The sequence below is a fragment of the Colossoma macropomum genome, unplaced genomic scaffold, assembly GCF_904425465.1.
Source record: "Colossoma macropomum unplaced genomic scaffold, Colossoma_macropomum, whole genome shotgun sequence".
Lineage (NCBI taxonomy): Eukaryota > Metazoa > Chordata > Actinopteri > Characiformes > Serrasalmidae > Colossoma > Colossoma macropomum.
In genome coordinates, this window is record NW_023494789.1 from 17,378,830 (window position 1) to 17,395,983 (window position 17,154).

At 39.2% G+C, this 17,154-nt stretch overlaps 1 protein-coding gene across 6 annotated transcripts in view; it reads right to left on the minus strand.

The window, feature by feature from the left end:
• The window catches only part of LOC118808028 (LIM domain containing preferred translocation partner in lipoma), a 249,321-nt gene that overhangs the window by 125,871 nt on the left and 106,296 nt on the right, over window positions 1-17,154 (minus strand). For all 6 annotated transcript variants that reach the window (XM_036570363.1, XM_036570366.1, XM_036570361.1 and 3 more), the window contains 2 exons: window positions 13,201-13,307; window positions 4,499-4,621 (listed from right to left, as the gene is read on the minus strand). In XM_036570363.1, the coding sequence (XP_036426256.1) occupies window positions 4,499-4,621; window positions 13,201-13,307 (230 nt within the window). The remainder of the gene's footprint in view (window positions 1-4,498; window positions 4,622-13,200; window positions 13,308-17,154) is intronic.

A 17,154-nucleotide genomic window follows, 5' to 3' on the forward strand; every position in this document is an offset into this window, starting at 1 on the left:
TCTATGCATTTCTGTTAGGATGTACAAAAAAAATATACATTTTGGTGTTGTATTTTGAAAAATTATGCAATTTCTGATCAAAGCAATGACTAGACACTATTTCACACATAAATTAAACATTCTGTAAAACACAGCTGAGAAATCAATGTAAGACGTAAGGGGGAATCTTATTCAGTTTATTTTCTGTAACGCTATGTAGATGTTTACAACATCCAGAACATTTTAAACTTATAAAAAGATATGGTTTAGCTTTACAGTAAACAGAGATTATTCTTAAAGGGAACACGTTTTCCCATTATATATACAATAATATAACATTTTTAAGGCATCTGTCTGACAGAACCGATGCACTTCCATTTTAATCAAAGTTTCAGTCCACACCAGCTGTGCTAAATGCATGTCTTGTGACCATTTCCAACCTTTTTCTACGAGCTGTCGAGTCTATTTTGTTCCACTTGCATGACAGAAACGTAAAATCCATAGAAATCCTATACACACACACACACACACACACACACACACACACACATACACACACCACTGCATTTTTCCCATTTAGTCTTATCCAATTCCACCCACTAGCTAAGTCTCCCCCATCACACAATACTACACACGCTAGGAGGCAGAAAGCTAGCACATGCTTCTTCAAAGTCATATGAAGCTCAACTGCAAAAGCATTTTTTTTTAAACTGCCATTAATGCAACAACAATAAACAGCTGAGGACAATGCTAACTGCCAGTTCTGTTACATTAGCTAACAGATGCCTATGCTGGCTTGCACTGCACTGAGCGATGGGGGAGGAGTTGGGCCATCCTACCCATCCAGAAACAGGGAGGCCCCTTAGACTCAGGGGCCACAGATAGCTGCAGCATCACTAGGGATCGAACTCAAGAGCTCCTGATGAGAGCCAACGCTTAGACTGTCTGAGCACGTGGGAGACCTTTCTAAAATATATTGAGAATATTAACATTACTATCAAATTCAATTGATGTGTGCAGATATATGTAGGTACACTATACTCCCAAAAGTATTCACTCACCCATGCAAATCATTGAATTCAGGTGTTCCAATCACTTCCATGGCCACAGGTGTACAAAACCAAGCACCTAGGCATGCAGACTGCTTCTACAAACATCTGTGAAAGAATGGGTTCCTCTCAGGAGCTCAGTGAATTCCAGTGTGGTACCGTGATAGGATGCCACCTGTGCAGTCGTGAAATTTCCTTGCTACTAAATATTCCACAGTCAACCGTCAGTGGTACTATAACAAAGTGGAAGCGATTGGGAACAACAGCAACTCAGTCACGAAGTGGTAGGCCACGTAAAATGACAGAGCAGGGTCAGCGGATGCTGAGGCGCATAGTGCGCAGAGGTCGCCAACTTTCTGCAGAGTCAATCGCTACAGACCTCCAAACTTCAAGTGGTCGCCAGATTAGCTCAAGAACGGTGCATAGAGAGCTTCATGGAATGGGTTTCCATGGCCGAGCAGCTGCATCCAAGCCTTACATCTCCAAGTGCAATGCAAAGCGTTGAATGCAGTGGTGTAAAGTGCCGCTACTGGACTCTAGAGCAGTGGAGACGTGTTCTCTGGAGTGACGAATCACGCTTCTCCGTCTGGCAATCCAATGGACGAGTCTGGGTTTGGCGGTTGCCAGTAGAACAGTACTTGTCTGACTGCATTGTGCCAAGTGTAAAGTTTGGTTGTTTTTCAGGATTTGGGCTTGGCCCCTTAGTTCCAGTGAAAGGAACTCTTAATGCTTCATTAGAGAGAGATTTCAGACAATTTCATGCTCCCAACTTTGTGGGAACAGTTTGGGGATGGCCCCTTCCTGTTCCAACATGACCGCGCACCAGCGCACAAAGCAAGGTCCATAAAGACATGGATGAGCAAGTTTGACTGGCCTGCACAGAGTCCTGACCTCAACCCGATAGAACACTTTTGGGATGAATTAGAGCGGAGACCGCGAGCCAGGCCTTCTCGTCCAACATCAGTGTCTGACCTCACAAATGCACTTCTAGAAGAATGGTCAAAAACTCCCATAAACACACTCCTAAACCTTGTGGAAAGCCTTCCCAGAAGAGTGGAAGCTGTTATAGCTGCAAAGCGTGGGCTGACATCATATTAAACCACTATGGATTAAGAATGGGATGTGAATACTTTTGGCGATATAGTGTATCTTGTATTTAGAGCAGTGAATATGTCACACTGTGTGCTTTTTTGAATTCAAGACTATTGAGGGTGTCTGCAGACCACATACTCATTACTGATCAGCAGTAATTTCTGCTTTATATTTTGAGGACTCTGGAGAGTAGCTAATTAAAAAGACCTGAGACACAAATAAGAACAGGTTGTATGCTTCAGGAGAAAAAGAAAAAAACTAGGCGCAACTGGGTGTTCAGAGAAAGCTCCATTCTTTCACATGCTACATCTAACAGGTGGAAGCTGGTTGTTCCAAATGCAATGGAATTGACTCAGAATGCAATGGCCTACATTCAATGTGTGAAACTATTTAGTAAAGTGCCCTAGGCTTCAACTTGAACAATCTGCTCTTAACATCATTTAACATCTATTAATGATATGGGTCATTGTAATTTTAGACTCATAACACTTTCCAAAAATGAGAAATGACTGGTACACTTACAAAATATGTTTTGCTTTATATCTTTATATGTATAACTTTATTGACCAGCTGTTTGGATTGGTCATTTGACCGATTAACTGACTGACTGACTGACTGACTGATGGGTGATGGGTGATGGTCATTTATTTGGATAGAATGGCAGCAGAGACTTTGGGTAAGATAGAAGTGAGGCCTATATAGAGGACTCAGGCCACAAATTACAGATTTCAGAGCCTGATTCACAGGTAGAATCAGAACTTTACTGATAAACCACCAGCCAAAAGTCTAGGGACACTTTGCCTTCTTTTGAAATTAGACAGGTAATGTTTTCCCCGCTATTATTCAATTACGATTAATTAAGATAAAAACAATACACAAAATATGGTAGAGGACAATATGACAAAAAAATCTCCTGGTATAATTAAGACTTCTGAAGGTTTTGGTATACATCATGGTATAGTGTATTTATATATATTTATCAAATAGAATTTGGATGCTTAACCTACTTTTGTTGTACATTAAACGTGCCTCATTATTCTGGGATGTCTTTTCACTTTCAATGAGACCTAATTTTAACAACTGAAATATACATTTTTAGTGGGTGAAACAGTAAAAACATATGAACAATATATAGACAAATGTCAATATTGCTTTCTTACCCTGATGACCCTTCTCCGAGCTCTGTTCTTTTACGCCCAAATTAATCTTAATTAATCTTAGCTTAAAGCACAGCGGTGCGAAATAGGCTAATGTGTCAGTAAAACTATAATTCTACCTGGAGTTCAGGCTGGGAAATCTGATTTGTAGGCCTCGCTTCTATCTGACCCCAAGTCCCTACTGTAGAGAATGCCAACCTATCCAAGATAATCAGTCTGTCAGCCAACTGATCAGTCAAATAACCAAACCAATCCAAATGTCAACTGTCTCATAAGTGCGTCTCTCACACTTGAGCTTCTATCTATGACCATTAGACGCTGCTGGAATTTGGTAAATATTACAGTCATTGACGTTATTGGCTGAGAAGCTGTGGAGCCTCTCGGCTTGTTATGAGGGCCAGGCCCCGAGACCACAGAACAGCCTGAAGCGGCTCACTGAGCGAGGGACACCCTAGGCGGTGCACATGGAAAAGCCAGCTCGTCTCCATGCTAGGTTAATGGCTAACGGCTAACCCCAAGAGACTGGCTTTTCCTTCCACTCTCTTTTCCCCTTTAACTCATTAACTCTTCACATTCTGATGTCTACTCCTTTAAGAACAAACTTTATTAACTTACCTCAGGCACGAGAGGTGATGGAATTAGTGTACTCTGGATGTGTGTTGTATTATCTGTGATTATTTGCTGCATACCGGTAATGGTAAATACACAGGCAATAATAAAGACCAAATTAATACCTTAGGAAGAATTATAGCCAGTATACCGGATAACCAGTATACCAACTACTAATAAAGCATAGTATATTTCACAACTCTCAACTTCATGTTCATCAAAGTGTCTTTCTTGTTTTGAAAAATGTTTTTTTTCTAAACAATCATTTCTTTTCCAAACTATTGTTAAAAGCACATACTGAAATTCTTTCAGCTCAAAGGCAGTTTAAGCACAAGGTTTGAATGCTGACATCACAAAAGGATAAAATGTGTGGGACTTGGCATTATTCTCAAGGGAGTGCTTTTATCAGTTGTTCCTTTAGTTTTGTAGTTTTTGCAAAGATCTAGTGTCAAGATGTAATGTGTTACATTGCTGTAAACTGACAAATAGAGCAATTGCAAAAGATAGGTGTCCTCAAACTTTAGGCAGGCAGTTTATATTAAGATGAATATAAAAGTTCACCAATTACTCTGAATGTATGCTAATGTGAAAGAGGTGTGTAGAGTGTGTTACCTGTGGCGTGCGGGGCTTGTATGGGGAACTGCTCTCTAGATCAGCCAGGATACTGGTCAGTGAGTCGATCTCAGCGTCCAGGCTGGAGCGTCTCTCCTCCAGAGTCTTTTCCGGCCCTTTTATCTACAACACACAAATACACACCAGTGCTTGAAGGAGTCTAAAGGTTACCCTGCTGAGAACAGACAAAAATGGTTAATCAAAAAATGTTATTACAAAGGCAAGTGCAGGTGTGAACTGTGGCCAAACACGCACAACCAGATATGTAATAACGTTTTTCTCTTCAGGAATATCTAATCCTTTTTCTGCAACAGAGTGCATTAGAATTCAGTCGGTCACTCATGGCTGTGCCTTGGACAAGTATCTGAAAGTGAACTACAGTAACATTAAGAAAAAATATTGTGCTTGTGTAGTAAAACTGAAAGAAAGAAAGAAAAAGAATAAAACATCTGTCACTCACTCTTCTCTCCAGACAGTTTTCTCTTTTTCACCTGCAGCGAATTTTCTTCTTCAAATAAAGTCTCATGCATACATTCTCTCCATGTTTTTATTCCCAGATTCATATAATTGACCAGATTTTTTACGGAATCTGGTCACTGTAACGTCTAGACAAGGCCATGATAAGAGAAAAAAGTCCATTCATAGAAAAGGAACAGAATGACTTCAATGATTGAGTGATGGAGGGGCGTGACACTTGATACTTCAGATGATACCATTGCTAATAAACCCTAGAAGTCAATAGTTACCCAGAGCTTTTCCATAAATAAATGCCCAAAATTTGTTTCTAAAGTTTCTAAAACTGCATCTTTAACATGGTCGCTCAGACTTGTCGACATGGTTCAGGACATATACACTTACTGTGAAATACAATAAAGAACAAACGTTAAGATGTAGTCAAACCCAGAGGTCAGCATTTTAGACAACAGGTGCTGCGCCGAATTCAGAATTCCCTCTTAGAATGTGGGGTTTCTTGGCATGCACACATGCCTGCATACGAACACCACAGGTTGCAATCACAATTTCTACTGTTGCTATTTAGAAGCATCTTCAATTAGAAATTTTAAATTAACAGTCATTTATTAAAAGTCACAACAGAAACCATAAACGTAACCTGCAGCGACTGTGTGCCTGCATGACGAGTACATGTAAAGGAAGTCTGATTCTGAGGGGGAGGCGGAATTTGGCATAATACCTGTTGTCTAAAATGGCTACGGCTACAAAGTGAAATTTTATTCATCTTTAAACTCACAGTAAGTAGCTTTGGTCATGCATTTATAGAAAAGACTTTGGTGACTATTGACCTTCAGTGTTTGTTAGCAACGTTAGCTTTGTAGTAAATCTGTGTTGTTTGGCTAAAAAAAGTGTACATTTTTTTCCCATCAAACCATTCCTTCAAATATAGTTGGTCTAATGTCTAATATTTCTCATTTTTAGACTGCTGTAAGAATGCTTATTTCTAGATGTTTTTGCTTGCTGTTTCATAATTTTTTTAATGAAACCATCTTATTCTATTGGTAGATGACTTTCTTGTTTTAAACATTTTATTGCTTAAAACAAGAAAATAATCAGTTTTAATAGAGAGGCTTGGGTTTTGAGGCCCAAATGTAGCAAAATGTATTAATATCATCTTATAACAACTGAGTGTTTGAGGGGAAGCTTTCATTTGGATATAACTTTACAAGCTTCACTCAGCCAAAGGAAAAATGTGAGGTAATATGTTTGCATATATTCTAGTTTAGCCTGCCCCCATGTTTTAAATAGTTGTTTAAATTGCATTGTCAGAAGAACTACTTAGTGCTATTGGATCCAAAAGCAAGAACTGTCAGAGGATTTATGACACAAACAGTCTATACAGTTGCCTAATATTCAATTATAACAACAATAACACGTCAATATGTGAAGCTTGAAATTGCCATGCTGTCCAAACGGTCCTTAAGTGCAGACAGAAATAGGTCAGTTGAAGTGCACTCAAGGGCAGAAGGCTGTGGATGAGCAATAGATATGCAATTACTGGCTGCTGGCCTTTCAGCCCAGGCTTGTCATACCCGTGCGTTTGAGACGGACGAATGAAAGACTCATCAAAGAGATGGTGGCAGTGTGACAGGGAAGGTGTAGGAGACAGATGTTGACAGCGTTCTCTTTCCTCATCAAAGGGACGCTGCTTTTCCTCCTGCTTCGTGGTTAGAGGACACTATTTTGTAGTCTTGCTTTCTGTGGATTGGCGTCAATTCTTGGTCAGTGAAAAACGTGCTCTTTTCAAAGCCTTCAGTTTTAGTGTCTTGGCATATCTGAACTGTGAGTGCCTTTGAGATTTCAAACAGGGGTTTCCTCTGGATAATCTGTACATGCAGAGGAGGGACAGGGGCATTCCTAAAGATGGTTTTTGCATAGTGTATGTTTGGGGACTCCCTTCTGATGAAATTCTGAAGGGTAGAAAAAAGTTTTTCAGTTGAATAAGAAAAAGAAATACCTGCAAAGGTTTTGTTAATGTAAAACATCTGTTTGCTAAAGCTTTGGGTATATATTTCTTTCAACACTCAGCTTCATGGCCATCAAAGTGTCTTTGTTGGTATGCAAAGCAGCACTAAATAACTAAGTAAATAACTTTTTCAACGTATTGTAAAAAAAACAAACAAAAAAAAAACAAAAAAAAAACACAATTAGAAACTCTTTTGGCCTATAGGTTGTTTAAACAGCTGAAAGGTTTGAGTGCTGATAAAATGTGTGGGCTTTGGTACAATTCCGAAGGAGGGGCTTGCAGTTTTCAGAAAAATGGCAAGATCTAAACAGCATTCTTCGTAATATATTAAGATACTGCAAACTGAAAAAACAAGCTTATTCAACTTATTTTGAAAAGCTATGCAATAATTTCAAAACTGCACTACACAGAAAGTAAAGTAAGGCTGAAACTACTCTGTGCAACAGGAACGTGGAGAAGTTGTGAAGGGACACTCAACGTCAAGCCTTAAGATAACTTGGCTGACTATGCAGCAATTTTGGAAAGAAACTAAACCAAAAATGCAAAAGAGGGGAAAAACATAAAACTTGTGTCGTCTCGTAGCTACTTCCTGAGGAAACTTTTAATAGACCCCTAACCAAACAAAAGGAGGCGAGGCAGTATGAAATAATGAAAGGTAGTGAAGTACAGTAGGAAGCTGAGCTGCGCTCCCCAAAGTTCCAGGGAATTTCTCTCAGCAGCAGAGAGGACTGTATTTTTAGTGAGCGGAACTACACTGCAAACCACGCACAGGGAAAAGAAAGAAGAGAGGTGAAGAGGAAGGAAGAGTAGAGGACAGGAGAGTAGTAGAGGAGAGCACTGTAGAAGAAAGAAGAGAGTAGAAAAGTACAAGAAATGAGAAAAGAAAAAAAGAGTAGAAGAAGAAAAAACAGGAGCAAAAAAGAGAAAGGAGAAGAGCAGAGTAGAATAAAAGAGAGAATAGCAGAAGAGGACTGAGGAGTAGAGGACAAGAAGAATTTGAGACAAGAATAGGAGAGAAAACAAGAATATGAGAAGAGAGTAAGAGAAAAGAAGAGAAAAGAAGGAGATGACAAGGAGACAGAAAATGACTTACAGCAAGTAAAAACATCTAGAAATAAACATTTTTACAACAATCAAAAAATGAGAAATATTAAATATTAGACCAACTAGATTTTAAGGAATTTGTTTTTGGTAAAAAAAACATTTACACATATCCCTGTGTGTAGTTGCTCTCACTAAAAATACAGGCCTCTGAGCTGCTAAGAGAAGAGAAGAGAAGAGAAGAGAAGAGAAGTGAAAATAAGAGAGGAGTAGTAGAGGACAGACAAGTAGAGGAAAAGAGAAGAATAGAATAGGGGAGAAGAACAGGACAGAAAAGAAGAGAAGAACAGGAGATAAGAGTAGAGCAGAGCAGAGTAGATTAATCGTCCCGGGATAGCCCGTGGGCCTGAAGCTCACAGGCCAGATCAGTGACTGCCTCTCGCTCTAATGTTATCTGTTCGGATTCCCTGTCACAACCCATTACGGCCCAAACCCGCCTCTATTTGCAGCTGCACCGCTGCTGAAAACATCCCAGGCAATCAGGAGAGAGGGCAAATAAAGCCTGCACTAATGGCAGCATCTTAAATGAACTAAAAGGAAACTGGCACGCCCAGTTTTAACAGGCCTAACGAGCAGCAGGGGAAACTGTGTGAATGGCTTTCATGCGCTACTCTAATGCATGGGTCACGCTCGCTCGCTAATACAAAACGAAAGAAAAACAAATTAAGAAAGGAGGAGAGAATGAAAATAGCGGAGACGACGTACGGCGCACTGTGCAATCTCAATCTACAAAAGTACCCAGGATTTCACCCTGCATTAAGCCGATTTTAACATTAAAGAAAATTCCCTGTGTGTCATTAGTCTTAATGATAGAAACTGACGCAGTTTAGAGGCGTATAAGGTGAAAGACTCAAACTTTTCAGATACGAGGGCACGTTCCTATGGAAACTGAGGTACATGTGGTTATGATTCATGGTTACACCACTAACAGGTCAATAAAGAACAATTTGCTGGCCATTGTTGCAGAATAGACGCTTGCAGAGTCATACAGAAACCTGTTCCCTAGCACTGTGCAAAAGGGTCTCCGGCATGGAACAGAGGACATAATTAAGATGTTGGAGGAATTAGCTTCATTCCAGCAGGAGGGCCAAAAAGTCAGCCCAATGTTTGAACAGAGACTTAGAAAAGAAAAGGCAGAACAAACTAATGAAGCACTTCCGCGAGTTACGTAAGTCACCCTTTTTAAACGCTGACTGGGTTTATGGAGTGGTCACAACTCAAGTTGAAGGCTGAGAGCATTTAAGCCGAACCCACAAAGCAAAAGAGGCAGAGTGAGGAGCATGTAACGCCCTATATCTGCATGTCCCTGCACATCTAGCCACTGTGCATTAAATTACGGGAAAACAAAAGAATTCAGGTTGCGGTATCGTTTGATTATTCATGTTCGCAGACGCACTCTGCCCTCTTCCTCTTGTTAGTTCTGCTTAAGCACAGAAATAATTCAACATCCCTTTTTTCATTCATGAAAGATGTAGAGAATTGGAACGAGGGAAAGCTGCGGCTCCGGTGGTTCATCGCTCTGTTGTTTTTGCAAAAATACACATATGTGTGCGTCTGCAAGCTCCACTGTGATCGGAAACAGGAGTTAAAAAGAACCGGTCTTTAGGGAGTGGCGTAATGAAGAACAGTGAAGTGCTGCCCTGAAGAGTTCGCTGTATGCTCTTTTTGAAATCATTATCTCTTACTGCACAGCCTTCCACTCCCAATATGAGGCTCAAATGGTTAAGCGGTTGCTCTCTGTGCCTCTCTGTAAGAGGCCAGGCCCTCCTTTAATCTGAAAAGATTATCACTGAAAACGTTTACTTTTTAAAAAAAAACAGTTTGATGTATTATACAAATACTTTTTCAAAATGTACCATTTACTCCCCTGTTCATATACAGGAACTAAGCTGCAAAAATAGCCCTTTTTTTAATTCACTGCTTTTGTAATGTCACAAAAACCAACACATTTACATATATCCATCCTTTTAGCCCATAGGAGTTTAGCTCCGCCTATTCAAGCTGAAGTTACATGCAGCATTTCAGTCTGGACTGTTCCCTGATGCACAATACAGGACAGCCAATCATAACAGAGCTTATTTACATTTATCAGTCTATTAACAAGGGATCCCTTTCTCAACAAGGGATAAAGAGAGGTGGAAAAATCGTTTTAATAAAATGAATTTTGACTGTTCTTGTTTCATAAAACCACAGAAACATTACAAGAGGGCCTTAGGGGAAAAATGCAAGACATATGTAGGATAGGGGTCCTTTAAAAACCTTTTTTTCTGTACATTAAGTCCATACCGCTAAACAACAAACTCTCAGACTTCCTTAAGACTGACTTCCTACTATAATAAGCTTGTCTGTGGGAATGAGATTCACTGGGGGCGTTTGAAAGGTCAAGGGTTTATCCTACAGTGTACTGTATGCGATGCTGCATACAAAATAGACAATAAAAACCTAATTTAAGAGGAGCTCAGGAGTAGAAATAAGTAAAATGGAACTAAAAAAAAATCAAGCTTAAATCTATGTTAACGGCCATTTGTCAGCAGATTGTAACATGGAGCAAACACAAATGGGAAAACAACATAGGGAAGCCGTGAAACATGTTTAATGTGAAGACTTAAATGGAGTGTTTAGGCAAAAAAACTTCTCACTCAGTTGAGACATGCTTGGTGTCCAAATTTTGCTGCCTTAATTCAGCACTGGAGTTACAAGGCTAACGCTGCTAACAAACACTGGAAGTCAACAGTCACCCAAAACTTCCATAAATACATCCTCAAAACTTGTCAGAACTTCAGGAAACCCTGTTTCCAAAAAGTTGGGATGCTGTGCAAAATGTAAATAAAAACGGAATGCAATGATGTGCAAATCATTTAAACCCCATATTTAACTGAAAACAGTACAAAGACAACATATCAAAGTTGAAACTGAGAAATTTTATTGTTTTCTGAAAAATATATACCCATTTTGAATTTGATGCCAACAACATGTTTCAAAAAAGGCAGGACGGGGGCAACAAAAGGTAAAGTTGTGTTATGCTAAAAACATCACACAACTAATTAGGCTAACTGGCAACAGGTCCGTAACATGGTTGGGCATAAAAAGAGCATCCCAGAGAGTCTTTCAGAAGTAAAGATGGGGAGGGGTTCACCACTCTGTGAAAGACTGTGTGGGGGAGGAAATAGTGCAAAAAATAGTGCAAAAAATCAAATAAAGTTTCTCAATGTAAAATAGCAAAGAATCTGGGGATTTCATCATCTACAGTACATAATATCATTGAAGACTCAGAGAATCCGGAAAAATCTCTGTATGCAAGGCACAATGCCGAAACCAATAGTGGATGGCAATGATCTTCGGGCCCCCAGGCGGCATGTCGGTTAAAAACAGACATTCTGTAATGGAACACTTCTGAAAAAAACACTGCCTGAAAAACATTTTGGAGCAAAAAATGCTGCCATCCAGACGACGTCTTTTTTCAGGGAAGGCCTTCTTTCAGCAAGACAACGCCAAACCACTTTCTGCATGTATTACTACAGCATGGCTCTGTAGTAAAAGAGTCTGGGTGCTAAACTGGCCTGCCAGCAGTCCAGACCTGTCACCACTGAAAACATTTGGCGCATTAGGAAATGAAAAAATATGAAGTCCCTGAGCAGATGAAATCCTATATCAAGCAAGAATGAGAAAATATTTCACTTTCAGAATTACAGCAACTGGTCTCCCAAAACGCTGACAGAGTGTTGTTAAAAGAAGAAGTGATGCAACACAGTGGTAACCATGTCCATGTCGCAATTTCTGGCATCAAATTTAAAATGTGTATAACCTTTCATAAAAACAATAAAAACATCTCTGTTTCAACATTTGATATTTTGTTTTTGCACTATTTTCAAACAAATTTATTTGGAAATGGGGTTGTACCTGCTCAGGTCTTCAGTAAGGGCACACAGACTTATCGATGTGTACAGTATGAACAATAAAAATGACTAATTTGTAAAAATGAACAAAACAGGTGTTCTGCCAAATTCAGACTCGCATGCACATCATGATTTCTGTTTTTTTTTCTTTTTATTACTAATTTTTAATCTTGATCTAAAGATATACATTTATAAATAAAAACAGCCAAAATCGCAAATATAACCTAGCGTCCGCTTTAGATTCTGTGGGGAGGAATCAAAAGTTGTCTAAAGTGGCTGCCTGCAGCGCTCAGCTACATAGTGAAGTTTGTTTTAATAGTTCACAGAGAGACATGCTGTGTCCCAAACCACATCAGCAAGTCTGCACGACCCTAATGAACATCAATGCGTTTTGAGTGGGTCAACAGAAGTCTTTGGTATGTGTGCACGGAAAAGGTTTGGGAGACTACTCACTACAAGTGTTAACAAAGCACTAAAGAAGCAAAACTTAGACACCAAACAGGTCTTGACTGATTGACTATATCTGGAATAAGTAAGAAAATGTGTTTTCTTTAAACTAGCACCCAAGAAAATCCCAGCTCTGTAGTTCAGTGCTTCTCCTTTGCCCACATACCTAATTCTGTGCTTGATAATCACAGATCATCAGGTGTGGGGAAAAACAGAGAAGGTCATTAAAGCGTACAGAACATGGCATTGCAAAACTGGGATTAATAACTTCTTACATAAAAAGAAGAAAACATTTTAAATGGAGGACTGCTGGAGCTGATTCTAAGCTATTTCACTCCTGACAGCAGCTTCATTTCATGTTTTTAATGGAGCAGATAGTGCCAGCAAACAAAGCAACTAATTGAGAAGCAGCTGTGTTTAATGGCAAACACAATGATAAATGAAAATGATAGTAATGTACTGAAAAATAACCTCAATGTAATCAATGTTACAAAGAGGAAATACAACTAAATCTAAATATGCAAAAACTGCTGGCTGGGGAGGTTAAAAAGAGTTTGGGAGCATTCCCTCAGGGGGGAAGTGACTGAGGAGAGCCAATAGGTGTCAGTCTTCTCTATGGCCTCACTGCCTCTAAAGTAAGGTCACATTAAGCAGATAAGACACTGGGCCACAAGCCAGATAGAGTACTGCTAGAAATGGGTTAGAAGGAACAAAGGTGACACTGGGTTATACCAGGCTGCTTCAGTGTGAGTGTGAATGCTTGTTCAACAAAGCCTCACCTGAAAGCCAAATGAGCTGTCGTCCACTGGTGGAGGTGGAAGGTAGGACACAGGGGATGGCAGGCCACTGGTGTCCATTACTGGAGGGGGAGGAGGTGGGTAGTCGCCTGTATTGGTTAAAGAAAAACAAGGAAAAGAAGTTAAACGTCAGGAAAATTAGTCAGTGAATTTCAGATTAAGACTCATATATGTAAACTCCTTAATACCTAAAGAATAAGACTCTGTTCATCACAGCATGGAGTGGGCTGAATACTTTCACAAAATCATAAGGATCAGACACAGAAGCAATCCCACATCTAGACATACCAAACAGCACAGAGTGGGGGGAAACAGAAAATAATCCTGGATTTAAACAGGACTACATAATACTTCCTGTGTAACTTGGAAAAGTACAATCCATATTCTGATGATTAACTACTTTTGTGTTTTAGAAGATTTAGCAGGACAGCCAGCCTCTTTATAAAATGCCAGTCTGAGCAAGTGTTAAGTGTGTGTGCACATGTGCGTGTGGGTGTGTAGAGGGGATTACATACTAACCATATTGTCCCTAGAAGATTAACACACATAATTGCAACAATTTGGTTAACCAAGAGCCCCTAATCTGTGGTAAGCAGGTGTTTACCGAGATTGAAAAAGTAAGTTCTGTGTTCAAAACGAGCTGAACAGGGTATTTGTCCGGCTAAGAGAGCGGCAACGAGCCAAATTTAGAGTTCTAAAGTCCAGCGCTAATCCCTGGATTGGGTTCCTCTGCATGTTTCAGCCAGAATGAAGATCCGCTCTCCAAATTAGATTCTTGATTTGGCTGCACTCCTCGTCCGACTTCAGATTGAATCATTTGACCATGTACTTCGTTTGACCAAGTACCAAGCCAGACATGAGCTTTGCAAATTAAGGCCTTTTTTAATACCATGTTATTTCTTTGATGAGGCTTGTCCAAAAATTCCACTCGCTTTTTTTCCCTGTCCCCTCCTCTTTTTTGTTTTCATTAGAGGCTAATTGATGTCATCTATGTAGTTCATCAGAGTCTGCTGACCAAATTAATTAAGCGAAGTCTTGCGATGGCTAAATAAAACCCCAGTGCATCTGTAAGCATAAATTAGACACATGCTTGTTGCTTGCGCAATGCCACTTCTATCAGTCTGCGAGCATGACATTAAAGACTCCCCGCAGGAGGAGGAGAGCTTTATATAATAACCTTGTGACCGCTAAAACTCTTCAGCGCGGCTGCCCGTGCCTTTCAAGCGTTCTCAAATCAAAAAAGAAAGTAAATCCTCCGCACACTGTAAGAGCCTCTGCGCCACACCTTCTTCATCTCTTTCTTTCACTCCCATTCTGGCACCCCAACCACCCCTCCTTTCACTTGCAGTAATAAGTCACTTGTAAGTTGAGGTCTGACACAGAATTAAGACTTTAAGTTCCATGTATGACTCTCCAGCATCTGAAATTGTTTGGGATTTCGTTTTTCAGGGCAACATGAGAGATTAGATGATTTATTGAGAAGCGCGAGGCCGGGGGGACAGAGGGATTTACAGTGGGGAGGTGTGGGCCATTTGTGTCTCTGCTGTTCACATTATTCAGGACATTAACACAGGCATAAGGCTGTAGACTTCACACTCCTCACTATTAACCTTACAATGTCCCCATGGTGTATATGCCTTAAAATGCCCCTTTCTACATTTTGTTTTATTAAATCAAGTGAAAGTTACTGATGGGTGAAAAACAAGCCTTGTTTTTGCCATGTTGTAATTTTTTGACATTGATACAAATGGAAAAAAAATCACAAATGCAGACTCAAAGCTGTAAATACAGAACTGAGTGTAAATGTAATTCATTACGTAACTATGTAAATAATTATGTAACTGTGACCTCACATTTAAATAATCATAAGCATACAGGGGTGGAAAACATTTCCATGATTGTATTTTGTTATCACACTTAAGTATCATTAAGTAAGTGACAGCTGTATTTCTAAGAGAAAAACAATCTTACTCTAGACCATTTCATATGGAGTTTCAAAAAACTAAAATATATAATATATATTATATTATAAAATATATAAATACACACACACATACATACATTTTCATCTTGTTTATAACTAACTTTACAACTAACATTAAAAAGATATTAAATGCAACCAAACATTAAGCTGAATGTAATAAAGTCTATTAAATATAAACCTAATAATAAACACTTAATCTTAATTTCAAACCAAAACCTCAATCTAATCCTAAACCTGTTCTGTAGATAATCAACAGGGGCCATCAAAAAATAGTGTCATCATATTTTTATCATTGGATTTCACAAAAATTAAATGATCAATCAAATTTATGCTTAATCAAATTGAAACCACCCACCCAACTATGCTAATCTGTCTTTGTGTGGGGACACACACCAGCCCCACCTTTAGTTACCACACCACTGCATGACACACAATCACACACAAAAGACTTCACAATTTTTTTAATTGTTTACTTTTACTTTTATATACTTGAGTATGTAGATACTCTGAGTATGCAAGAAGGTTCTCTGCATTATATTTTTGGCTCCATATTTCCACCTTAACTAAGATTTTAATGCAGTTTTATTTAAGATTTCACTTAAGTACAACTTCTCTGTACTTTTTCCACCTCTGAAAACAGCAAAACAACATTAAATCTAGATTTCTGACAATACAAAAGGATCTATTTACTTCTTATGGAGGATATCTGTTCAGGACAGAGCTCTCCCGGGTGTAGATCTCTGTCTAAATCTCAACAGCTTTACCTGAACCACATGAACCTCTACACACAAGTTGTAAACTCAGAAAGTTGGAAGTCTGCCTAGTATAACTCAGCAATCACTACCTGCAACTACCAGGTCCACCAGAGCAGTACGTGTCATTTCTCATTGCATTTCAATAAGAACTACGTCTTTTCATTGTGAATCTCTTATCATTTAAATATTACCACATGTAAATAATGCAGCATTTTCCTAAAAACCATGGTGACACATTTCAGCATAAAATGATGAAGTGGCTTTCACCACAGCACGTGCACAATGTACATGTGGAATTTCCTCAGAGGGAAAGCATTTCTCAGCCTGGTTTTGAAGTTACACTATTGCAAAGTCGAAAACTCTCCAAAGAAAATGCTGTTTTTAACCGACAGGGCCAGTGAATGTCCGGAAGCTTGCACTGGCCTGTGTGACACTGCCCACCACACTTAACTTCCAGCACTAACATTAGGTAAAAAACAGCAGTGGCAAGCACAGAGACAAAAATCTCTGTCTGCATGCTCTGTTGATTGGGGTGTTCGTATTTAAAACATTTACAAATTAAGTCTATCAGAGTTGCTTGCTAATATTTGTCACACATAACACGGACATACATACGGACATCACTGCATTTTACTGTATTAGTCTCACTCAACTACTAATGATTTATGCTTCTAAATGCATAAGTGCACAAAATGAAGAACTGGACTAAACAATTCACAAATTTGGGCTGCAATGAAAATATGAAGATCTTAATCTGGACTAGGAATGTCACAATTACCATTATATAATTGCCTAATCGCAATTATTTGAGATGACTGCAATTACTTGAGGTGATCTCTAGCGGTGTAGTACTCAAGTAAATTAACGGTCTTGGTCTAGTCTCAGTCTCCACATCATACAGACTGGGTCTCGTCTCAGTCTCGTGGTGAGGTGGACTCAGATTCACCAACTGTGGGCAGGCTATATATTATTTAATGTAATATTTTACAAAATATAAAATCTCTGATCTTGATTACAACACTAATAATCCCAATTATTGCAGCTGACTGCAGTCAGTAGATTTCATACTCATTACACTGCAACAAACAAAATGTGAATTGGTTCTGTTGGGTTGGGGCAAATAAACATAAACAAAAGAAAGCAGCAAATGCATTAATTGAGACATCACGTGACATCATGTCGAATAATGTTGGTGTA